Source organism: Dendrobates tinctorius, unplaced genomic scaffold (assembly GCF_039654945.1).
Source record: "Dendrobates tinctorius isolate UK_male_01 unplaced genomic scaffold, ASM3965494v1 ptg000241l, whole genome shotgun sequence".
Classification (NCBI taxonomy): domain Eukaryota; kingdom Metazoa; phylum Chordata; class Amphibia; order Anura; family Dendrobatidae; genus Dendrobates; species Dendrobates tinctorius.
The window spans coordinates 9,741,494-9,769,007 of record NW_027361908.1 but is presented as its reverse complement, the minus strand read 5'-3'; the positions used below and the strand labels follow the sequence as shown (position 1 = coordinate 9,769,007).

At 40.2% G+C, this 27,514-nt stretch overlaps 1 protein-coding gene across 1 annotated transcript in view; it reads right to left on the bottom strand.

The window, feature by feature from the left end:
* The window catches only part of LOC141060642 (dynein axonemal heavy chain 3-like), a 2,648,786-nt gene that overhangs the window by 666,814 nt on the left and 1,954,458 nt on the right, over window positions 1-27,514 (bottom strand). Inside the window, exons 58-59 of the mRNA XM_073556958.1 lie at window positions 20,447-20,609; window positions 12,544-12,726 (exon numbers count right to left, since the gene is read on the bottom strand). Coding sequence (XP_073413059.1) covers window positions 12,544-12,726; window positions 20,447-20,609 — 346 coding nt within the window. The remainder of the gene's footprint in view (window positions 1-12,543; window positions 12,727-20,446; window positions 20,610-27,514) is intronic.

Genomic DNA, 27,514 nt, shown 5'->3' with positions numbered 1-27,514 from the left:
ACCTCCAAAGGGAAAATGATATATATACTTTATATTAACATATTGGCGTCATTTAATTGCGGCATCATACAGCCCCTGTTGCACTATATATGCGCCTATCATTACCATCCATACAACAGCAAAATATCATCTCATGCTAATTGTGGGAGCCCCTCTAGAGTTTTAATTCTTGGAGATATTTATCATATTTTGAAGTATCCCCTACTACAATCATGTGCAGGAATTCATATATACGGGATTAGTTCCATATTAAATCAGGGGTTTTAGTTAATACAACTGCAGAATCAACAAACTCCTTCAGAAATATGTCAGTTCTAGAAAAATAGGTAGTTATGAAAATTATTGCTATGACAGTACCGACTTTCTTTGACCAGATGGCCCTTATAACACCGAAAAAGTGAAAGGGGTGCCACTACATTCTCCCTATAACAGTTCCTAGACTACCTCTCCCTACCTACCGCGGAGATTGGCACCCTAAGACCTGCGCAGATGGCGTCCCCACTCAACGTCGGCTTTCCCTCACTGCTGACCCTATTAATCCCTTTGCTAGATGAAAGATACAAAGGATAGTTGATCATTAAGACCCTTTGGATATGTAGTTTGTAACCAGAAGATCCATTTTGTTTCTTTTTGAAGGATCATCTGGTCCCAATTGCCTCCACGTGTAGGTGGTCTTATTTTGTCAATACCCATAAATGTAATAGCCTTGGAGTTACCCTGGTGGTATCCATTTATGTGGTTAGCAATGGACGTATCTCTTTTATTACTGATGTCACGTATGTGTTCTCCTACTCTCCTCCGAAACTCTCTCCTGGTCTTTCCTACGTATTCCAGGCCGCATTCACATGTTGCCTTATACACTACTCCTGTGCTTTGGCAATTAATAAACTGTCTGATAGAGTACACCTTTCCAGTGTTATTACTTTTAAAGGTTTTACCCGGGGATATAGAAGCACAAGCTTTGCATTTCCCACATCTATGACATCCCAGTGGAGGTGACCCCAACCATGTCTGGTTGCACGGATTCTGAAAATGACTGTGGACCAATCTATCCCTCAGTGACCTACCTCGACGAAAGGTGACCTGAGGGGTAGGGCCCACTGTATCCCTGACATCCAAGTCCATACACAACACTGCCCAGTGTCGTTCTAAGATTTTACGTATCTCTTTAGCCCCATTAGAAAACTTCGTTATGAACCTAGAGATATTATCCTCCCGTTTCGGAGGTGCATGGCTCAATAGATCTCTTCTGTTTTTTGTCAGAGAGTTTTGGTAGGCTTCCGTTAGCACATTCTTAGGATAGCCTCTATCCAAAAACCTTTGCCTTAAATCATCAGCCTGTTCCTTATAATTGGCTGTATTTGAGCATATATATAAGATATTGTCCCTTCGGAATGCCTCTCTTAAGGGAGTTGGGATGCCCACTTTCCCATCTTAAGAGGGAATTTGTAGCCGTAGGTTTACGGTAGTTTTTTGTCATGAGCTCACCATTCTCGTTCTTTTGGACTAGGATGTCTAGGAATGTCAGACTGCATTTATTAACCTCATAGGTAAAATGCAAACCAATCTCATTGTCATTTAGTCCCCCAACAAACTGACCAAAGTCAACCTCTGTACCTTTCCATATGACGAACACGTCGTCTATGTAACGTACCCACATCACTATCTTCTCGCTGAATTCAATGAATGTATCATTGAACACTATATTCTCCTCCCACCAGCCCAGGAGCAAATTTGCATACGTAGGGGCACAGGGGCTCCCCATCGCAGTACCCCTGAGCTGGTGGAAGACCTTGTTATCAAACAAGAAGATATTGTTGTTTAGGCAAAATTCCAAAGCTTTCATGACAAACTCATTATGTCTATGGTATTGACAACCTCTTGTATGTAAATAACTATCAACTGCTTTAAGACCAGCATCATGAGGGATTGAGGAGTATAATGCTTCCACATCTATACTTCCCATAATCATATCAGCATCTAAACATACACCATCTAGTTTCCCAAGAAAGTCGGTAGTGTCACGCACATATGAATTTAGAGACAGGACAAATGGTCTGAGTATCTGATCGAGATATAGACCCAAATTTTGTGTAATACTGTTAATACCTGCTACAATCGGTCTCCCCTTAAGGGGATTCATGCCTTTGTGAATTTTCGGAAGGCAGTAAAACGTAGCCATAACAGGGTGCACTGGAATGAGAAAATCTCTCTCATTCACATCAATTACACCAGCATCAAAGCCTTCATTAATCAAGTTTGTTAGATTATGAACAATCTTATTAGTGGGATTACTCTGGACCACTTCATAGTTTTCACCGTCATTCAATATTGCCATACACATGGACTTATATTGCATTATGTCCATCACCACTACATTTCCTCCCTTATCTGAAGGTTTAATTATGATACTTTTGTCCTGCTCCAAAATCTTCAAACTACCCATTTCCTTATTTGTAAAATTGTGAAAGTTAGCCTTAAAGGTACTTGACAAATTCATTAAATCATTCGACACAAGATTGACAAAGACATCTATCGAGCTTAAATCTCCCGTTGGGGGTGGCATTTTTGTACTCTTGTTCTTTAATTTTGTAAATGGACCCACTCCTCTATCATTGGGGTTCACATCTCCCAAATGATACAAGAAGCGTATGTCCGCCAATAACCCGTCATCAATGCCAAGTTCTGTCGATGTCTTTTTGTCCTCTCTTATAAAATGCTTTCGCCATTTCAGTTTTCGTGCGAATAGGTGCAGATCTTTAATTGTCTCAAAGCAGTCATAATCAGTTGTGGGAACAAAGGATAACCCTTTACATAGAACGCACATTTCAATTTCCGTTAATGGTCGTGTAGAGAGATTAACTACTTGAGGTTCTAAGGGGCGTTGTGGGTGTTCTGACGATTTCTTAGGGGGTAGCTGAGGTCTAAAAAATCTCCCTGCGGGGACCTTCTACTACTCCCTCTGTTACCACCCCTGTTTCCTCTACCTCTACCTCTTCCCCTTTGATACCTAGACTTTGTCTCAGTATCTGACACCTCCGCTTCAGAGGAGGAGATGTCTGTTTCTGGTATTTTAAAGTTACGACCAATGGATACTGAATATGCTTTATTTTCTCTGAATTCCAGAAGGTCTCTATTATAGATTTTATGTTTCCGTTCTTTCAAATGATATTGAAATCTTTCAAGGCTATTTTGCAGACTCAGCTCTTTAGCTGCAAAATCAGGTTCACTTGAGAATTTTTTCGTGACTTCTATCTGTTCTTTTAAAGTCTCGTTTAATTTATTTAGGGTCACCTTCTCTTCATCTAATAATAGTTTCATAAGTCTAAGGGAACTTTCTGTTGCTTCTTTTTCCCACTTTGCTATAAGACCTGGGTTCTTGTATCTATAACCCGGTGCCAGAGTGATTCTTAAATGTCGTGGGACTATTCCTGCTCTGATATAATTGTCCAAACTTTAGACCTCCCACCAGGATGAAACTTGATCTTTATACGTTTTTGTCAATTCCTTGAAAGCAGCAGTGTATGAAGGAGTATATCTCTTCTGTAGAAACGTACGGTCCGAAAAAACGTCTCGTGCCTCAGATACCCAAGCATTGGTATCAATCCCTACTGTTAGAAATCCTGCCATAATCTTCAATCAAAATATATATACAGCACTAGGATATCCACTTCCCAAATTGTTTAACCAGCCAATGGATAGAATAATTAAAATATACCTTTTATTGATATTTTTAAAAAAATAAAGTGCAAGGTGCTCAAGTAACATTAAACACAACAAAGAAGAACGCATAAATGAAAACAGCTAGTATTGCCCATCGTTACTGAGTATCCCAATTATCAGGCATATTTTTTGGGTATTTTAAATCGGTCCAAAACAACCAACCTTTTCAAAAGACATAAGAATTTCTCAAAATAGTCTCTAGACTTATCATATCATAGCGTTGGCCGTTTTTATTGGAAACCGGTGTCATGCCATCGGTATGTTCCCAAATATGGCATACCCGTTTCCCTCTCCTCATCTGGAGTACTGTATACTACAGGGTACAATACTGCTATACAACATAAAACAGAACCACATAACCTCAGTTATTACGTTCGCTGCAGGTTCTGTGACACATACATAGTATATCAGATAGAAATGTATCAGGTGTCCTGTAAAAGATATAATCTCGCATACCCTTCTTATATATCAGCAACAAATCTGAATCCACCAAGTATGCATAAATATCTTAGATAGACCGTGTCTTATATGGTGAGACCAATATCTAGACACCAAAGTATTATATACAACACGGAACAATCTCACCCAATTAGCAGGGGCATTTTTTGATTGATTGCCATCTCCGTGACTAGTAGGCGCGACACCCCTTTTCTCCCGACGCGTTTCGTCCTATCTCATCAGGGGAGTCCAGTGGGGTTCATCTGAATGGTGTATCACGCATGGCCGTTCTATACTTCATCCAACATTATGTGTACATACACTCATGCATGCCTCCTTTTAAGTGTTGGCGCCGTGGCGTCTCGGGAAGCCGTCACTTCCGGTCCCTGATCCACCTCACATCCTGTGTTCGGGTCGCGCGCGTCACCAGCGTGCTCGCCCAACAGAGCGCGTCACACGCTGAGAGCGCGCACCACCAACTGGGCATGCGCACACAGCACTGCCACCTCCAAAGGGAAAATGATATATATACTTTATATTAACATATTGGCGTCATTTAATTGCGGCATCATACAGCCCCTGTTGCACTATATATGCGCCTATCATTACCATCCATACAACAGCAAAATATCATCTCATGCTAATTGTGGGAGCCCCTCTAGAGTTTTAATTCTTGGAGATATTTATCATATTTTGAAGTATCCCCTACTACAATCATGTGCAGGAATTCATATATACGGGATTAGTTCCATATTAAATCAGGGGTTTTAGTTAATACAACTGCAGAATCAACAAACTCCTTCAGAAATATGTCAGTTCTAGAAAAATAGGTAGTTATGAAAATTATTGCTATGACAGTACCGACTTTCTTTGACCAGATGGGCCTTATAACACCGAAAAAGTGAAAGGGGTGCCACTACATTCTCCCTATAACAGTTCCTAGACTACCTCTCCCTACCTACCGCGGAGATTGGCACCCTAAGACCTGCGCAGATGGCGTCCCCACTCAACGTCGGCTTTCCCTCACTGCTGACCCTATTAATCCCTTTGCTAGATGAAAGATACAAAGGATAGTTGATCATTAAGACCCTTTGGATATGTAGTTTGTAACCAGAAGATCCATTTTGTTCCTTTTTGAAGGATCATCTGGTCCCAATTGCCTCCACGTGTAGGTGGTCTTATTTTGTCAATACCCATAAATGTAATAGCCTTGGAGTTACCCTGGTGGTATCCATTTATGTGGTTAGCAATGGACGTATCTCTTTTATTACTGATGTCACGTATGTGTTCTCCTACTCTCCTCCGAAACTCTCTCCTGGTCTTTCCTACGTATTCCAGGCCGCATTCACATGTTGCCTTATACACTACTCCTGTGCTTTGGCAATTAATAAACTGTCTGATAGAGTACACCTTTCCAGTGTTATTACTTTTAAAGGTTTTACCCGGGGATATAGAAGCACAAGCTTTGCATTTCCCACATCTATGACATCCCAGTGGAGGTGACCCCAACCATGTCTGGTTGCACGGATTCTGAAAATGACTGTGGACCAATCTATCCCTCAGTGACCTACCTCGACGAAAGGTGACCTGAGGGGTAGGGCCCACTGTATCCCTGACATCCAAGTCCATACACAACACTGCCCAGTGTCGTTCTAAGATTTTACGTATCTCTTTAGCCCCATTAGAAAACTTCGTTATGAACCTAGAGATATTATCCTCCCGTTTCGGAGGTGCATGGCTCAATAGATCTCTTCTGTTTTTTGTCAGAGAGTTTTGGTAGGCTTCCGTTAGCACATTCTTAGGATAGCCTCTATCCAAAAACCTTTGCCTTAAATCATCAGCCTGTTCCTTATAATTGGCTGTATTTGAGCAATTCTGACGGATTCTAAGATATTGTCCCTTCGGAATGCCTCTCTTAAGGGAGATGGGATGCCCACTTTCCCATCTTAAGAGGGAATTTGTAGCCGTAGGTTTACGGTAGTTTTTTGTCATGAGCTCACCATTCTCGTTCTTTTGGACTAGGATGTCTAGGAATGTCAGACTGCATTTATTAACCTCATAGGTAAAATGCAAACCAATCTCATTGTCATTTAGTCCCCCAACAAACTGACCAAAGTCAACCTCTGTACCTTTCCATATGACGAACACGTCGTCTATGTAACGTACCCACATCACTATCTTCTCGCTGAATTCAATGAATGTATCATTGAACACTATATTCTCCTCCCACCAGCCCAGGAGCAAATTTGCATACGTAGGGGCACAGGGGCTCCCCATCGCAGTACCCCTGAGCTGGTGGAAGACCTTGTTATCAAACAAGAAGATATTGTTGTTTAGGCAAAATTCCAAAGCTTTCATGACAAACTCATTATGTCTATGGTATTGACAACCTCTTGTATGTAAATAACTATCAACTGCTTTAAGACCAGCATCATGAGGGATTGAGGAGTATAATGCTTCCACATCTATACTTCCCATAATCATATCAGCATCTAAACATACACCATCTAGTTTCCCAAGAAAGTCGGTAGTGTCACGCACATATGAATTTAGAGACAGGACAAATGGTCTGAGTATCTGATCGAGATATAGACCCAAATTTTGTGTAATACTGTTAATACCTGCTACAATCCGTCTCCCCTTAAGGGGATTCATGCCTTTGTGAATTTTCGGAAGGCAGTAAAACGTAGCCATAACAGGGTGCACTGGAATGAGAAAATCTCTCTCATTCACATCAATTACACCAGCATCAAAGCCTTCATTAATCAAGTTTGTTAGATTATGAACAATCTTATTAGTGGGATTACTCTGGACCACTTCATAGTTTTCACCGTCATTCAATATTGCCATAAACATGGACTTATATTGCATTATGTCCATCACCACTACATTTCCTCCCTTATCTGAAGGTTTAATTATGATGCTTTTGTCCTGCTCCAAAATCTTCAAACTACCCATTTCCTTATTTGTAAAATTGTGAAAGTTAGCCTTAAAGGTACTTGACAAATTCATTAAATCATTCGACACAAGATTGACAAAGACATCTATCGAGCTTAAATCTCCCGTTGGGGGTGGCATTTTTGTACTCTTGTTCTTTAATTTTGTAAATGGACCCACTCCTCTATCATTGGGGTTCACATCTCCCAAATGATACAAGAAGCGTACGTCCGCCAATAACCCGTCATCAATGCCAAGTTCTGTCGATGTCTTTTTGTCCTCTCTTATAAAATGCTTTCGCCATTTCAGTTTTCGTGCGAATAGGTGCAGATCTTTAATTGTCTCAAAGCAGTCATAATCAGTTGTGGGAACAAAGGATAACCCTTTACTTAGAACGCACATTTCAATTTCCGTTAATGGTCGTGTAGAGAGATTAACTACTTGAGGTTCTAAGGGGCGTTGTGGGTGTTCTGTCGATTTCTTAGGGGGTAGCTGAGGTCTAAAAAATCTCCCTGCGGGGACCTTCTACTACTCCCTCTGTTACCACCCCTGTTTCCTCTACCTCTACCTCTTCCCCTCTGATACCTAGACTTTGTCTCAGTATCTGACACCTCCGCTTCAGAGGAGGAGATGTCTGTTTCTGGTATTTTAAAGTTACGACCAATGGATACTGAATATGCTTTATTTTCTCTGAATTCCAGAAGGTCTCTATTATAGATTTTATGTTTCCGTTCTTTCAAATGATATTGAAATCTTTCAAGGCTATTTTGCAGACTCAGCTCTTTAGCTGCAAAATCAGGTTCACTTGACTGCGCAGGTCTTAGGGTGCCAATCTCCGCGGTAGGTAGGGAGAGGTAGTCTAGGAACTGTTATAGGGAGAATGTAGTGGCACCTCTTTCACTTTTTCGGTGTTATAAGGCCCATCTGGTCAAAGAAAGTCGGTACTGTCATAGCAATAATTTTCATAACTACCTATTTTTCTAGAACTGACATATTTCTGAAGGAGTTTGTTGATTCTGCAGTTGTATTAACTAAAACCCCTGATTTAATATGGAACTAATCCCGTATATATGAATTCCTGCACATGATTGTAGTAGGGGATACTTCAAAATATGATAAATATCTCCAAGAATTAAAACTCTAGAGGGGCTCCCACAATTAGCATGAGATGATATTTTGCTGCTGTATGGATGGTAATGATAGGCGCATATATAGTGCAACAGGGGCTGTATGATGCCGCAATTAAATGACACCAATATGTTAATATAAAGTATATATATCATTTTCCCTTTGGAGGTGGCAGCGCTGTGTGCGCATGCCCAGTTGGTGGTGCGCGCTCTCAGCGTGTGACGCGCTCTGTTGGGCGAGCACGCTGGTGACGCGCGCAACCCGAACACAGGATGTGAGGTGGATCAGGGACCGGAAGTGACGGCTTCCTGAGACGCCACGGCGCCAACACTTAAAAGGAGGCATGCATGAGTGTATGTACACATAATGCCGGATGAAGTATAGAATGGCCATGCGTGATACACCATTCAGATGAACCCCACTAGACTCCCCTGATGAGATAGGACGAAACGCGTCGGGAGAAAAGGGGTGTCGCGCCTACTAGTCACGGAGATGGCAATCAATCAAAAAATGCCCCTGCTAATTGGGTGAGATTGTTCCGTGTTGTATATAATACTTTGGTGTCTAGATATTGGTCTCACCATATAAGAGACGGTCTATCTAAGATATTTATGCATACTTGGTGGATTCAGATTTGTTGCTGATATATAAGAAGGGTATGCGAGATTATATCTTTTACAGGACACCTGATACATTTCTATCTGATATACTATGTATGTGTCACAGAACCTGCAGCGAACGTAATAACTGAGGTTATGTGGTTCTGTTTTATGTTGTATAGCAGTATTGTACCCTGTAGTATACAGTACTCCAGATGAGGAGAGGGAAACGGGTATGCCATATTTGGGAACATACCGATGGCATGACACCGGTTTCCAATAAAAACGGCCAACGCTATGATATGATAAGTCTAGAGACTATTTTGAGAAATTCTTATGTCTTTTGAAAAGGTTGGTTGTTTTGGACCGATTTAAAATACCCAAAAAATATGCCTGATAATTGGGATACTCAGTAACGATGGGCAATACTAGCTGTTTTCATTTATGCGTTCTTCTTTGTTGTGTTTAATGTTACTTGAGCACCTTGCACTTTATTTTTTTAAAAATATCAATAAATGACTACTAGATATAACTGATAAAATAAGTAGAAGAGGAATAAATTATATTAGGCCCAATAATTAATATAGACACAGAAAAATGTATCAACAAAATACCCTGGTTTTGTTAACATCTTTTACTAGCACTTGCTACTTACAGTTACATATATTTTACAACAGAGTATTTATGCACGTTTGTCATACTGTGTTCTGTTTCTGTGTCTTAGTTCTTGGGTGGTGTGAACAGGGTCTTATTGACCCGTTCAGTTTTTGTGCATGTGTCATGTGTTCTGAATCTATTGATTTCTTGCTTATGCAAGCTTTGGGAGATCCCCGCCTCTCTCTTTTGGGACATGCATAAAAAGCCATTTTGCCCAGCGAGCCCATACCGGGCAGCACCTTTCTGAACCCTGCTCATGAAGGTATTATTCGCATGTTCAGGTTTTTAAATATATTAGATAGGACTGCTCCGAGAAGGGTATGCCTTGACGCGGCGGAGTGGCTTAGCGTACATTGTTTTGCAAAAAACGTATCAACAAAATACCCTGGTTTTGTTAACATCTTTTACTAGCACTTGCTACTTACAGTTACATATATTTTACAACAGAGTATTTATGCACGTTTGTCATACTGTGTTCTGTTTCTGTGTCTTAGTTCTTGGGTGGTGTGAACAGGGCCTTATTGACCCGTTCAGTTTTTGTGCATGTGTCATGTGTTCTGAATCCAATAATTAATATAGCTAGGAAAAACCACTATTGGTTACTTCCTGAAAGCAGGTGGAATTCTGTAGCACAAATAGCTAAGTAATCAATGGCCTGTAGACAGTTATTGCACAATGATTTATTAAACATTAAACACTATAAAAATCTATTAAAATTCTATTCTCCACAGTATGAATGATAAATATGATTTTGACCTTGAGTCACAAAGTTTGAAGTTTTTAGAAACCTAAAATGTATCTTTATTTATTTATTTGATTAAATTCAAAGAATTTATGAGCACATGGTACTATTTTGGGTTGCTAGAGGTTGTGGAACTCTAGAAAAATGATAACCTTTTTGTGTAAAATATGTAAAGTTCTTGAAAGCTCCAGAAGTGAAATTTATACAGTATGTGCACCTTCAAATAAATATACAGCTTGTCCTTAACTTGCACATATATAATTTGCATTTTAGGGGTAGAAGGCCTTAAAAAGCTAAGCTGAAACCGTATACCGTATTTTTCGGACTATAAGATGCACCTGACCATAAGATGCACCCCACATTTTCAGAAGGAGAATAGGGAAAAAAATTATGCATCAAATGGTGGTCCGTCTTACAGTCCAAATTCAGCTTACAAAGGAAGGGATTGGCACAGGTGGAGGAGTGGTCACAGGGGTCGCTCGGTGGTCTAGACTGGTGCGGTGGCCTCCGGGAAATCCCATCCCAAGCTGGTGTGGTGGCTCTGTGCTGGGGCAGGGTGGCTGTGCTGGGGAAGAGGCTCTGTGCTGGGGCAGGGGGGCTGTACTGGGGCTCTGTGCTGGGACAGGGGAGCTGTGCTGGGGCTCTGTGCTGGGGCACAGGGGCTGTGCTGGGGCTCTATGCTGGGGCAGGGGGGCTGTGCTCCGGTGCAGGGGCTGTTCTGGGACAGGGGGGCTGTGCTGGGGCAGAGGGGCTGTGCTCCAGGGCAGGGGCTGTGCTCCGGTGCAGTGGCTGTGCTCCGATACAGGGGGTGTGCTCTGGTGCAGTGGCAGCAACTCTTTTTGCTCCATGGGGGCTCCGCCGGCATTTCATCAAAGCCTGGAGTCCCCTTTGCACATCCGTTGCTGCCATGTTGCGGTGGCCTGCGGGAACATGGCCATTGAGCCAGGGGCGGCACATGCTCAGATTCAAATCTTGGCAACGCGATCTTGTCCCGAGATCTCATCTCCTGAGATCTTGGGATGAGATCTGAATCTGAGCATACTGATTGGCAGCTGTATTCTGCTGCCTAATTGGGGGAAGATGGCTGTCAATCAGCATGATGTTAGTAGTCCCGGCCTGTCAACAGGAAGAGAAATGGCTGCTCTGTTGACAGGGAGCAGCTGAATCTCTGGCAGGAGCGTCAATGACCGGTGCCGGGTCCAACAGATAGGTACATGCCTCTGTTAGCAACTACATGCTTTTTTTTTCTCAAGTCCCGAATATCCTCTTTAATGTTTTAAAAAGTATAGATTGTATTACAGTAAACATTCTATGGGTAACAAGAAATAAAAAGTCACCAGTGACCTTCAGTTAGAGTTGGCTGGTATTGTGCTGTTGTTGATGATGACAACTTCAACTCCAAGGATGAGGCTTTGATTGATTTTTATTTAACTATGTCATTAAAATGCATTCAACACTAAAAACAGCATTACAATCTAGCTTAAAAAGCTATGTTTGCACCTTTGATGGTAATTAACATCCGATAAGAAAAACAGTGTCACTTTTGCCAGAAGCGAGGCTGCTGCAAATACTACTGTTCATTAAGAAAATAGTGTCTGTCTTAATTAATAGATATAATAACTTGTTATAGTATTGTTAATGTGTGAAATGTGTGTTTTTATCAACTCCTGATGGGGAATTTTCTACTTCGCTTGATTTTCTTTCTTTACCAACCTTTTGAGCGGATCTCTTCATTACACAGTCTCTTTTTATTGCTTAGCATAACCCAGTGTCCCTGTAAGATTTTAAATAAGCATATACCTCATGCAAGGTGAACATTTCACTGAAAAATGCAATGTCTGCACATCACGTCCCTATGATCTTATCAAGCCTGAATTCTATAGCAGCAGTTTCTAATGGTGACAGCGCCATTCTAATCTCTTAATAAAAAGCCATTATAGAATTGCGTCCATTATCCAGTGTATATCTGCATACAGAGCTCTTCAGTATACCCATGTATAATATATTTGCATACCATTCCTGAAGTGGAGCTTAATATTCTTAGTAAACAAAATGATAAATCCTATAACTCAACAGGGACCATAATGAGCAAACTTGCAGCAGTGTGCTGTGCTTTTGATCAATAGCCTCCATCATGTCAGCAGCAGGCAAGCCTCTGTCTATCTCATATTCAGCTCTAATTTTAATGCTCAACTCACTGCCACCGTTTTTACAAAGACATGTGTGTCCAATTTTCCTGATTGTGTATTGCCTGATCAATATTAAATCTAATTTACAATTCTCTCCCCTGTGAAGCCTGCATATGTTAAGTCAACATACCTTAATGGCTTTGGCTTCCAAAGCCGCCTTGTTAGCTGTTGCCTCATCTGCTTCTACTAAACTTTTAACCGCTTCCACCTCCAAAGTCTCATCTGCAATAATATTTACCAGCTCCTCCGTCTCCCCACTTCGTTCAATCAGCATAGGCTTTAGCTCTGTCAACTCTTGTTGCATGATTGTTATCTGATGAGCCAAAAAACATAAAGACATGGAAGAGGTCTGAGAACAAATATTGCAGTAAGATATCACACTGTCTCTATCTGATTAATGGTCTGTCATCTGAATACATTCTGGTTAAAAAGATAATAGATTTCACTATATTTGCTGCTTGCGAAAATACTGAACCTTAACCTTTAGGTCTTTCTAACTCTTTCCCCTTTCATTGCTTTAGCTGGAAATTTTTAATTTTCATCAGGAATAATAGGAAAAATGGACCCTAAAATATATTACAAAATTTCTCCCAAATGTTACAAAATGACCACATGTTCACATTGCTGTAGTGGAGAGAGCCCACTTACAATGTATGAGATGCGTGTCTTCAGAAGCATAAGCATAAAGTATGGGACATAAACTGGCAACTTTTCAGAAAAAATCTTGGAGTGGATATTGTAGAGTGAAAAAACCTGTAGGGCCAAAATTGTTACTATAGCCATAGATGAATTCATTGAGATGTACAATTTCTAAAATGGGGTCACTTTTGTGAATTTTCTGCTGTTCTGGCACCTCAGTGGCTCTTCAAATGTCTCAAACTAATCTAGTAAATCTGTGCACCAAAAATCAAATAGCACTCCATCCTACTACGATCTGCCGTTTGGCCAAACAGTGGTTTGCACCATCATATAGAGCATCACCTATTACCTTTGTGAATATGAAAAATTTGCACCTAATGAAAAAAATTACATTTTACCACTAAAATGTTATATTTCAGCTTCCCAATGTTATAAAATTCTGTGAGGCACCTGTGGATTAAAAATACTTACTATTCCCCTATGTGAATTCAATAAGCAGTGAGCTTTCCAATATGTGGAGTTTTTAATGTTCCGGCACCTCAGAGGCTCTGCTAATGGAACCCACAATCTATTAAAGCAAAATGTGTTCTAAAAGCCAAACAGTGCTCTTCCCTTTTCAATTTCACTAAATCTCCCAAAAATTCAGGTGAAAGCACTGACAGAACCACTCACTACAATGAACAGCGGTATCCATCTTTTTAGCTCACATTTGCGGTCAATCACACTTTTGTGTGCTAAAAAGACAACTGAAAAGATGGGACAATGCCAGAGAAGAGGCCTGATTCAAAGGTGACTCCATCTGCTTCATTCTAGTGAGTGGTTAGAATCATAGAATCATAGAGTACTAGCATTGGAAGGGACCTCCTGGGTCATCATGTCCAACCCCCTGCTCAATGTAGGATTAACTAAACCATCCCAGACAGATGTCTGTCTAGCCTCTGTTTGAAGACTTCCATTGAAGGTGAACTCACCACCTCTCATGGCAGCCTGTTCCACTCATTGATCACCCTCACTTTCAAAAACATTTTTTGAATATCTAATCTGTATCTTCTCCCTTCCAGTTTCAGTCCATTGTTTGTCATGTTTCCATGTACAAATGGGAATAAGAATGATCCCTCTACACTGTGACATCCCTTCAGATATTTCCCTTCTTATTTGTAGTTAAACATTCAGTGAAGAGGAAAGTATTAATTTGAACTGTGTCTTATTCCAATTTTTAGGGAGGCAGAAACAACAAATAAACAGCAGTTCAAGAATTTTTTTGACTTTTACTCTTCTGCTGTTCACCATAGTGTATTGATTATTAGACGACTTTATTCTTTGGGTCAGTGCGACTTTTTTGCTACTTTTCGATCACTTTTTATTTAATGTTTTTGTGAGGTGGGTGGGATGAAAATAAGCATCAATTCTGGGATTGGATTTTTGCACTTTTTTACAGCTTTTACAGTGCAGAACGATTAATGAAACCTTTTTACAGTACTAGTAGTTATGGACAAAGCTATGTCTTTTTTGGGGGGATGTTTGTTTTGTTTTCAAATTAAACTACTTAACTAGGAAGTCATTCTTAGTCCTCTAATTTCCTCTAACTTCCATAGCAACCCTACGCCACCCTGCAGGATTGTACCTACCAATTCAATGGGATTGGATTTTTGCACTTTTTTACAGCTTTTACAGTGCAGAACGATTAATGAAACCTTTTTACAGTACTAGTAGTTATGGACAAAGCTATGTCTTTTTTGGGGGGATGTTTGTTTTGTTTTCAAATTAAACTACTTAACTAGGAAGTCATTCTTAGTCCTCTAATTTCCTCTAACTTCCATAGCAACCCTACGCCACCCTGCAGGATTGTACCTACCAATTCAATGGGGTGATTAAGGGAGCATTTTCCCTTTGTCAAACTCTTCAAATGACATTTAGTTTGAAAGTTCGGCACAGCCTAGTGTTCAAAGTTCAGTGTTCCAAAAAAATCCAGTCCTCAAGACTGACCAAAAGGTCACGTTTTCAGGATTTCCTTAGCAATGCACAGGTGAAGGAATTATTGCCTGTCCAGGTATTGCAATTATCACTTGGGCAATACTAAGGAAATCCTGAAAACATGATCTGTTTATGGCTCTTGAGGATCAGAGTTGGGGAACAGTGTTATAGTGTACTGAACATCCATATTATGACCTTGGTTTGGTGAAAACTCATGCTCAGTCACTTTCACCTTCAGCCAGTATTCTCCATAGCAAACAGTGATTTTGACATGCCTGCAATTTTTATTATCTGTTCTGCAATGAACAGTATATCACTATTTAAAACAATGGCTGGTGGGAGAGTGACTGAACATTTATGACCAGCAGAACTCAATTAATTAAAATACCTTGAATATGGCTTCATCCCTAAGGGTATGTTTCCACGTAGCGGAAACATTCAGTATTTGCTGGGGATTGAAGACTGTGTCCTGCTGCAGCATTTAATCCGCAGTGGCCAAATGTTCCAGCATAGTGGAGGGGATTTTATGAAATCCCATCTCCACTATGCGTCCAAATACGCGGGTTACACACCCGCTAAACCGGACATGCAGCACATCTTTTTAGACCACAGCATGTCTGTTTACCTTGCGGAGACACTCAGTCTCCGCAAGGTAAACAGCCTACTCTACAGATACGCTGCGGCGAATCCAGATGTGTTCAATGAGCACATCCGGAATCACTGCACGTATAGAAGGGGGCTGGCCTTGGGCGGAGTGGGGTTTCTGATCCATCCAAAGCACAGAAATTAAGGTATGTGGAAATGTACCCTTATCACCTTCACCCCGAAGCCTGTTTTTGCCTTCCTGACCAGGCCAATTTTTACAATTCTGACCACTGTCAATTTATGAGGTCATAACTCTGGAATGCTTTAATGGATCCCACTGATTAAGAGAATCTTTTATTGTGACATATTGTTCTTCATGATAGTGGTAAATATTTTTTTATATGACTTGCATTTATTTGTGAAAAAAATGGAAATTTGGAGAAAATTTTGAAAATTTCACGATTTTCAAACTTTTTGTTTTTATGCCTTAAATCAGAGTCATATCACACAAAATAGCTAATAAATAACATTTGCCACATGTCTACTTCACATCAGCACAATTTTTGAAACATTATTTTTTTAAGCTATAAGGCTAAAAAGTTGACCAGCGATTTCTCATTTTTGCAGCAATATTTGCAAAACCATTTTTTCAGGGACCACCTGACATTTGAAGTGACTTTGAGGGGCCTATATGACAGAAAATACCCAAAAGTGACAACATTCTAAAAACCGCACCTCCTCAAGGTGCTCAAAACCACATTTAATAAGTTTATTAACTCTTCAGGTGCTTCATAGGAATTTTTCGAATGTGGAAGGAAAAAATAAACATTTACTGTACATACTCGAGTATAAGCTGATCCAAGTATAAGCCGAGGCCCCTAATTTTGCCACAAAAAACTGGGAAAACTTATGTAAGCCTAGGGTGGGAAATTCAACAGTTACTTGTAAATTTCAAAAATAAAAATAGATACCAATGAAAGTAAAATGAATTGAGACATCAGTAGGTTAAATGCTTTTGAATATCCATATTGAATCAGGAGCCCCATATAATGCTCCATACAGTTCATGAATTCCCCATAAAAAGCTCCATTCCATACAAAAGATGCCACATATAATGCTCCATAAAGTTCATGATGGGCCCCATATGATGCTCCATGCAAAAATATGCCCCATATAAAGCTGAACAAAGGTTAGTAATGGCCCCATAAGATGCTCCATATTAAAATATGCCCCATATAATGCTGCAGAAAGGTTAATGATGGCACCATAAGATGCTCCATATTAAAATATGCCCCATATGCTGCTGCTGCGATTAAAAAAAATGACATACCTCTCGTTGCAGGGGGCCAGGTGCTGGTGTTACCACTGGCTCAGGGCACCGGCACTTGCGATATTCACCTGTCCCCGTTCCACCGCCGTGCGCCGCTGTGTCTTCCAGGTCTCTGCAGTGACTGTTCAGGCAGAGGGCACACAATAAACATGTCATTGCGCCCTTTTGACCTGAACATCATAGCCAGAGGACCCAGAAGACACAACCTGGTGGTGGAACAGGGACAGGTGAATACTGCATGGCTCACCCTCCCCCATTACTACTCACCCTCCTGGCACTGCTACATCTCAGTCCGGGACAGGTGCTGGCATCTCTCTTCCTGTTTTCCTTCCAGTGCTGAGCGGTCACATGGTACCACTCATTAAAGTAATGAATATGGGCTCCACGCCTGTGGGAGTGGAGACGCATGCATATTCATTGCTTTAATGAGCAGTACCACGTGACAGCTCAGCACTGGAAGGAAGACATAAAGAGATATGTCGGAGAGATGCAGGGAGCGACTGATATGCAGCGATGATGCTAGAAGGGTGATTATGATGTCTTCTGCTCCTCCATCCTCCCTCCCCCATCAGCAGTGACTCGTGTGTAAGCCAAGAGAGGCATTTTCAGCACAAAAATGTGCTCAAAATCTCGGCTTATACACAAGTATATACAGTTCTTTCACAAAAATTTTCCTTTAGATCTACTTTTTTTTACTTTCGCAAAAGGTAACAGTAGAAAATGGATGATACAATTTGTTGTGCAATTTCTCATGGGCATGCTGATACGGGATAAAATGACATTTTGAGCGGTACCATTTTTATTTACATCCATCTTTTTGATTGTGTTTTATTGCACTTTTTGTTCGGCGGTATAATGATAAAGCATAGTTTGTTGCCTCGATTTTTATTTATTTTTTTACGGTGTTCACTGAAGGGGTTAACTATTGAGAGAGTTATATAGAGCAGGTCGCTATGGACACGGCAATACCAAATATGTGTACCTGTTTATTTTTTTACTTACATCAATAAATTTATTTATTTGAAAAATATTTGTTTCTTTTTTTTCTTTATTTGGGGATTTTTTTCAAATATTTTTACACTTTTTAATTTTTACTTTTTTCTTACTTTTTTACATTGTCCCATCCTTGGACATCACTGTATAGCATCAGATCGCCAGTCTGCGCATCGTGTTGTCCTGATGGAAGCGCGCAAATAATTTATTCCCTGCACTATTCTCCCTGATGTTTCTGTCACTACTGATAGCAGCATCAGAGGGTTTAAATGCCCGCGATCAGTGCTAGTACCAATTGTGGGCTTTGCTACAGGGTGTTAGCTCTCACACAGAGCTTACACCAGTACCTGATCATCGCGGAGCTGAGCGTGAGCCCGCGCAATTGTGCCACTGTACATATACTGCTGTTTGCAGAAATTCAGCTCCTGCAGAGTAGTAAATGTACGGTGCATGTTGGGAAGGGGTTAAAGACCAGATGGCAAAATATTGTATAAGCAAATTTTCTCACTCTTTACTGGACTGATTTTGTTCTAAACTGTGAAATTAGATATATTGTTGCTGGTAGGTCAATCTAATTGCGAAAAAATTGCATCAGGCTTACTGCTGGCAACTTCCATTGTCTGAAATGTCAATAGACATTGAAAGTTATGTGTAAGGGCTCATACTCACTGGCGATAAAATCGGACATCTGCAATCCAATTTAAAATCGGATTGCACTCTGACCAATGTTAGTCAATGGGTGACATCTCCCTTGTGATTTTTTTCCCATCCAAAATCGGACTGAGAAAAAAAATCGCAGCATGCTGCGATTTGCTGCGATTTTCGCCAATGCAAGTCAATGGGTGTGATTAAAAAAGCGGACTATCCATTTTCCAAACATTTTAAATGGATACATTAACATTCTGTGGTGTAGAACACTGTAAATGGTCCTGTAAATGACTGTAGAAAAATAGTTGCTGCGAAAAAAAAAAAAGGATTGCAAACGGATGCAAAACGGATAGAAAACGGATGGAAAGATTAAAAATCCTATAGAAATCGCATGACACTCGCGTAGCACTCCACCCTTTTTTACAGTCCAGAAATCGGACCGCTTTTTTTTTAATCACAAATGAGGATGAGCCCTAACTGGGATGACCAAGACAGAGCTTGGGTGGGCAACCCCTTTAAGGATTCAGATATCATAACTATTGCTTGAGATGGTTAGAAGCATATTAAGAGCAAAAAACTGCTAATCAGGAAGAGGATGCCCAGGAGATAACGTAATCATGAGAACGGCTTTATTGTTAAGGAAAATGTTTAAAAAACAAATGTTATTGTATCATTTATTAGGGATAGATAGATAGATAGATAGATAGATAGATAGATAGATAGATAGATAGATAGATAGATAGATAGATGCGAATTAGCTAAATCTATTCCTGGAATGGCAGAATTAAAAAGAAATAATTGTGATAGTGATGAAAATTCCCACCGAGCGCAAATTGACATTGACACATTTCAAAATTCAATGATAATTGAAAAACTTTTTCAGAAAAGGAAAGCTATTTGTACTGGATATGATTGTTGGCAGCCATGCTGATGGACAGGTGGCCAGTTTCCCTTGACAGGAAAAACCCAGTCAATTTCAGAGACCATTTCTCCACGAGGTGCAGTGCAATTCTTTAAAAATTAATGACTTGATGAATTGGCATGTTACTATTCATGACGTGAGCGCATTCTCATGTTCTTATCCAGCAGTACTTACATGGGTAACACAGTCTGCTAATGTGACAAAAATAGTGGATTACTTTTTCTCCCGATTCGGTTCCTAGATAACATTCTATGAGATACGATAGATCATAAATGCTAAAAATACCTTGACAGCAAAGTGTGCCAGTTACTTCTTATGCTGAGACAATTTCCATTAACACGTCAGCGCAGTAGGAGCCGCACAACTGAGGCAAGAACTACAAAAGTGACAGGTATATTAACTGAAAAAATGGCTATGGCATGCGTAAATTGGCATACTATACATCTGCACTCACTTTGGGACAATAGTTAGCTTTTCTTAATTAATAAACGCTTTACTTCCAATGAGTGAAGTACAAACAGACGTATTTGGGGACTTTGCCATCTCTATCCACTGTGTTAACGGATATGGTTTGAAAACTTTTATTTTGCAGGGCGTCCAAAAATGGAAACAAGTGACTGTGACTCATGCTGCTCGCACAACAAGTAACGCCATCACACAAGTTTATTCTCCATTTACATTGGAGGAAGTTAAGATTGCGCCGGTGATTTCGGTGTCAGTCTGCCTGCTCTGCTTCCTAATGAGAGTACATTATAATCTAATTAAAAACTGGAGAAATTTGGCCCATCTGCTTAAACTTTTTTGTATAACCGTAGGCTACTGTTAATTTCAATCCATGTTCACAACTTGCTTTCTGGAAGCTTAATTCCTAATGCATACGTCTGGAGGAGAAACAGTGGGAAGGGTATTACCTAGAACAGCTGCAAATACATCTTTACTCACTTGTGAGGAGGCAAAATCCAGTTTTTCAAGCCCAACAAGATATCTGTTCTTGCTAGTTAACAGCTCCAGTCTTTTGCGTTCTAATAGATTCTTAAAGGTCTTGATTAATTCAAGGTACGATGTTGACGTGACATATATCTGTCTCTGCAGCACCTGGAAAACCCTGTCAGCAATTAAAAATAGAAAGAGATAAGACATAGCCTCAGAGTGATAAAGTGCAGCATAACATATTTTCTTCTTTTCACTTTATTTGCCACTTTGAGACATAAACACACATTTGTCCTCATCAATTCCCCAAAATGAGTTTTTAGCTTTCACAGGAAACCAGAGCTATATAGGCATTTTCACGTAAAAAAGGCAAAAAAAACCTCATTTCCACTCGAACAGCTGCAAGGTCAAGTCAGTAAAAAAGGCAGTTGTTCATGCTCATGAATATTGTATGTGAACCAAAAACAATTTTGATTTTTTTTTAGGAAAAAAGATAGGGGTAGGTTAGTTATAAAAGCATAGCGTGTATAATGGCTATTCAGCTCAGCATTTCTGCCAGCTACAAAAATGTCATTATTTGTTTAATAGAAAGATTTATTCCGAAACACAATAGAAATAAAATGAGGAAAAATCTATTAACATGCAAAATGTTTCAGAGAATGCAATGTATATGTATATTTTGCAGAGTTTCGTCTTACTATAATATGACGGAATGACTGATTATTGAGCTCAAAACTTTCCAGATCTGCATTGTACCTGACTTCATAGCAATGGACAAAAAAGACTGAAGTAAAAAAGTAAAAGAGGGATTCTAAATCCTCTCATGGTGCTACCAAGGCCCTTGTTGTAACAATCATAAAAAAATCAAAGATAATTAAACCCTTAGGCTGAGTTCACACGTAGCTTTTTTTGCGTTTTGGCGTCATTTTTAAACGCTCGATTTTGCCGCGAAAACGCAAACAAAAACCCATCCCATGCAATCCTATGGCATTCTGCACATGCTGTGCTAATGCATATTTTTTCATGGCGGAATTGCATTGCGGAAAAATATGCAGCATGTTCATTCTTTGTGCGGAATCGCGGGAAAATCCGCACACATAGGATTGCATTATTCCATTTACTTTGCATGTGGCTATGCCCACCACGCAAAAAGTAAGCGGAACATTTGAGGATGGTACCCACGGTCTGGAAGAGAGTATCATATCCCTGTTAAAAAAAAGAATTAAAATAAAAAATCGTGTTATTCTCACTTTCTGGCGTTCAGCACAGAGTCAACAGGCCTCAGCGATGCTCCCGGCAAGTCCCGTTCCCAGGGATGCCTTGCGCCAATGACCTTTGATGACGTCGCGGTCTCGCGAGACCGCGACATCATCAAAGGTCATTGTCGCAAGGCATCCCTGGGAACGAGACTTGTCGGGAGCATCGCGATGATCGGGAAGCCGGAAGGTGAGAAAAACACGATTTTTTATTTTTTTAATTATTTTTAGCAGTAGATGTTTTACTATTGATACCGCATAGGCAGCCTCATAGTAAAAAGTTAGTCACACTTGTCAAGCACTATGTTTGATGAGTGTGACCAACCTGTCAATCAGTTTTCCAAGCGATGCTACAGATCGCTTGGAAAATGTTAGCATTCTGTAAGCTAATTACGCTTGCAAATTGCTAGTTTTTCTGCATGAAATACGCGGGAATAAAAAATGTGGATTTCTCACATATTTCCCGTGGAATGGAATTCAGGAATTTTTGCGGAAATTTCCGTGGGAATTTCACATGTGTGCACATAGTCTTAGTGACTAAACCAATTTTGACCTTATTGACCAAGCCAAATTTTTTAAATCTGATGAGTGTCACTTAATGTGGTAGTAACTCTGGGACACTTTAATGGATCCGAGTAATTCTGAGATCGTTTTTCGTGACACATTGTACTTTATGTTAGTGGTAACTTTTGGTCCCTATTTTTTGCATTTATTTGCGAAAATTTTAAAAGTTTGTCAAAAATGTTGAAGATTTAGCAATTTTCAAAGTTTCAATCTTTATGTACTTAAACCAGTTAGTCATGCTGTACAAAATAGTTAAGAAATAGCATTTCCCATATGTCTACTTTACATCTGCATCATTTTTCAAGCGTCATTTTATTTTGTTAGGATGTTAGAAAAGTTAAAAGTTAAGCAACAATTTCTAATTTTTTCAACAAATTTCCAAAATTTGTACTTTGAGTGGACAATGTGTTGGAAATTCCCCAAAAGTGACACCAATTTAAAAAGCACATCCTTCAAATACTTCAAAACTGCTGTCAGGAAATGTTTTAATCCTTCAGGTGCTACACAGGAATTAATGCAAAGTGGAAAGAAATATGCATTTTAATTTTACCTAAAAAATGTTGCTTTAGCTCCAATTGTTTCCCTTTTACAAGGGATAGCGTGGCGCCCCTGAGGGTTTAGTTGCCACAGAGGTACTGCACCTCCTCCTGAGGTGTGGTACCCCACCATCCAGGTAATTTGGGAGCTCCTAACCACATTCCAACACCTGCACCCTTCATCACAAAGTAGTGTTGCAAAGCCACATTGAGGCTCCCCTGCTTGGAGTGTAGCAGAGCAACTTTGGTGGCTCCCTGCTTGGAACACGAAACGTGCTGGGAGGCGGGTAGAGTTAGGATACATAAAAGAGTGGGAAGGTTTAGAAGTTGAGTTCAGTTCAGTTGAGTGGAGAGAGTGAGGAGTAAAGATCCCTGGGAGAGGGATGGAGGAAGGAGGTGCTGCAGCAGATCTCAGTGACCTGAGTCTGCTGGCACGGGAAAGGAAAGAAAGAGAAAGACATTGAACGGAAACCTGATCTTCCATGGGAAGGAAAGACTAGTACGGAATGTAGGAATAAAAGGGAACAGAGGAAGTGGGTTAGAAGAGAACCCTGCCTAGAAGTTCTAAACGCAAGGCCGGGGCCCAGTCCCCGAGGTTGTATGGATACTAAGGGTCCTACAGCAGACACCGGTAGAGTAGTGGGCTGCAAATGCAATACTCCCATCTAAGACTTGGGGGCACAACAGCAACTTGGATAGTGAGCTGGGACTTAGGAGTAAGGAGTCCCCAAAGCAGGCTACAGCTGTCTGCGTACAAGTATAGTTCTTGTGAACATCTGTCAGGTGGAACTCCAGTGTAACTCAGTACTAGGAGGTCTTCACACCAAAGGCGCTATAAGAGGAGACGTTCAGAAAGGCACATGTTGGCGGAGTGTTGGAAGGGAGCATTCCATCTGACCTGGAGGTTGACTAAGTCCCTGACCCGGAGGACACAGCACGGAGGCAGGCATCTGTGTGTACTACAGACTGAGTAAAGCTTTGGAACTACAAGCCCTGGTGTCCTCCATTTATTCCTGTGCCAACACACCCTGTACCGCTACATCTGGGTACCCGCTTCTACACTGCCTGCGCCTCTCCTTTTCCCATACATCTACACTGCCCTGGGACTACAGCTCCACTTATGGGGAGCTTCACCATCTTGGCTGCAACACACCACCAGCCCCAGAGGATCTGCATGCAGCATCGGCTTAACATCTCACTTGCCGAACACCACAGGTGGCATCACAAATAGTGTTGAGCGATACCAGCCAATACTGAAAAATATCGTATCGGAATGGATCGGCCGATCTAAAAAAGTATCGGGTATCGCCGATTCCGATACCGGAAGTCCCATTCAAGTCTATGGGACTTGCGGTATTGGAATAAGAAAAACCCTTTTCTGTCCTTGTACAGCCTCTCGGGGGTGTGTACGGACCTTCCGGGGATCTGTGCCGGCCTGCCGGGGGTCTGTGCCGACTGCCCGGGGGTCTGTGCGGACTGCCGGGGGTCTGTATCGGCCTGCTGGGGGGCTGTGCCGACTGTCCGGGGGTCTGTGCAGGCTGCAGGGGTCTGTGCAGGCATCGTCCGATGGGACTACAAGTCCCATCGGGCGATGCCTGCTACCATGATGGTGATTGACACATTAGCCAATGATGGGACAGTAGTAGTCCCATCATCCGGCTAATGTGTTGAATGTAAAAAAAAAACAAAAAAAACATACTACATACATACTACATTACTACATATATACATACTACATACATACTACATACATACATACATACTACATACTACATATATACATACTACATACATACTACATATATACATACTACATACATACTACATATATACATACTACATACATACTACATATATACATACCTCATACATACTACATACATACTATATATATACATACCACATACATACTACATACATACTACATATATACATACTACATACATACTGCATACATACTACATATATACTACATACATACTACATACATACTACATATATACATACTATATACATACTACATACATACTACATATATACATACTACATACATACTACATACATAATACATACATACTACATACATACTACATATATACTACATTCATACAACATACATACTACATACATACATAGTACATACATACATACTATATACATGCTACATATATACTACATTCATACAACATACATATATACTACATACATACAGCATGCTACAGACATACAACATACATACTACATACAATACATTCATACAATACATACATATAGACATACAGTACATATAACACAGAGTACATACTCACCATTACTTGTCACTTTGATCCCCGAAGCCAGTGTCATCTAAGGAAAAATATGAAAACAACAAACCACCAAATACTCCCTGATCCACAGAAATCCACGAGTGAGTGTCCCATGCCAATCTTCTGTGGAGAGCAGCAGCATCAGCTGATGCGACCACTCTCTACGGGGCTCAGGAATCCAGTGTTGGAAGGTAGGTATCCTTCCGCACTGTATTCCTCCGCCACTGTAAAAAAATAGTCCCTGGTCTCACTTTATGGCAAATGCTGCGTGGGAACTTTTTCACACAGCAATGCCAAAAGTGAGACTAAGGACAATTTTTTTACAGTGGCAGAGGAATACAGTGCAGAAGGATACCTATCTCCCGACACTGGATTCCTTGAGCCCCTAGAGAGCGGTCGCATCAGCTGATGCTGCTGCTCTCCACGGGAGATCGGCGTGGGACACGCGTGGATTTCTGCGGATCAGGGAGTATATGGCTTGTTTGTTATTTTCATATTTTTCCTTAGATGACACTGGCTTCGGGGAACAATGTGACAAGTATTGGTGAGTATGCACTCTGTGTTATATGTACTGTATGTCTATGTAGGTATTGTATGAATGTATTGTATGTAGTATGCATGTATTGTATGAATGTATGTATGTATGTATGTATGTATGTTGTATGTATGCAGTATGTAGTATGTATGTATGTTGTATGTCTGTAGCATGTTGTATGTATGTACTATGTATGTAGCATGTATGTAGTATATATGTATGTTGTATGAATGTAGTATATATGTAGCATGTATGTAGTATCTATGTATGTTGCATGAATGTAGTATATGTGTAGCAAGTATGTAGTATGTATGTAGTATGTATGTATGTTGTATGCAGTATGTATGTTGTATGAATGTAGTATATATGAAGCATGTATGTAGTATGTATGTATGTTGTATGAATGTAGTATATATGTAGTATGTCATATGTATGTATGCTGTATGAATGTAGTATATATGAAGCATGTATGTAGTATGTATGTATGTTGTATGTAGTATATATGTAGTATGTAGTATATATGTATGTAGAATATATTTCAACACTGTCACAACACTGTGACCAGGAGGCCCTGGAGGATGAGACCCACTTCCTGCTACACTGCTCCAAGTACTCAGCAGTGAGGGACACTCACTTCAGGAGACTCTCACATCTCTTCCCGGATTTCACCACCATGAAGGAGGAAGAGAAAACATACATCCTGCTGGGGAAAGAAGAGAGAGCAGTGGAGATAGCAGCGCAATATGTGAGCGAATGCCATAGACTGCGAGAAAGAGAACTATGATATGCCATGGACTTCTATGGCACCCACCCTGGATATGCCCCAATCCCCCATCCACCTTCCCTATGCCATGGACTTCTATAGCCTCATCCTGGATCTGCCCCCATACCCCCATCCACCTCCCTATACCCTACAGTCCCTATCCCCTTCTGTACACCTGCTTTGGCAAAACTAATGTATATTTAGTCCTGCCAATAAAGCTTCTTTGAATCTTGAATCTTGAATCTTGAATCTATTTGTAGTATGTATGTAGTATGTATATAGTACGTATGTAGTATGTATATATGCAGCATGTATGTAGTATGTATGTAGTATATTTGTATGTTGTATGTATGTAATATGTATGCAGTATGTTTGTAGTATGTATTTATATATGTAGCATGTATGTAGCATGTATGTAGTATGTATGTAGTATATATGTAGTATGTATGTAGTATGTATATATTTAGTATGTATGTAGCATGCCTGTAGTATGTATGTAGTATTTATGTAGTATATATGTATGTTGTATGTATGTAGTATGTATGTTGTATGTATGTAGTATGTATGTAGTATGTATGTAGTATGAATGTAGTATATATGTAGTATGTAGTATGTATGCAGCATGTATGTAGTATGTATGTAGTATATATGTATGTTGTATGTATGTAGTATGTATGTAGTATGTTTGACGTCATTTCAGCAGCCAATCACAGCCATGCCAATAGTTAACATGCCTAACAGGTTGTGCCCACACTTCTGAGGATTCCCATTGGCTGAATCAAATCGAGCAGGCTGATAGCTTTATGGGAACTTCCGATTCCGGTATCCGATACGAAAAAAGTATCGGAAGTCAGTATCGGAATTCCGATACAGCTAATATCGGCCGATACCCGATATTTGCGGTATCGGAAAGCTCAACACTAATCACAAACTATTCATTCAATCAATTACATTTCACCATTTCAATTCCCCCATTACTTGGGGGATAACAAAATACATTTTCTCTGTAAACAAATAGCACAGAAAATAGCATAAAAAAATTCAACAATTTATATTTTCTGTTTCTGCGCTCCATTTTCAGACTTTATTGAAAAAATTTTTTTAACCCACAGGTACTATA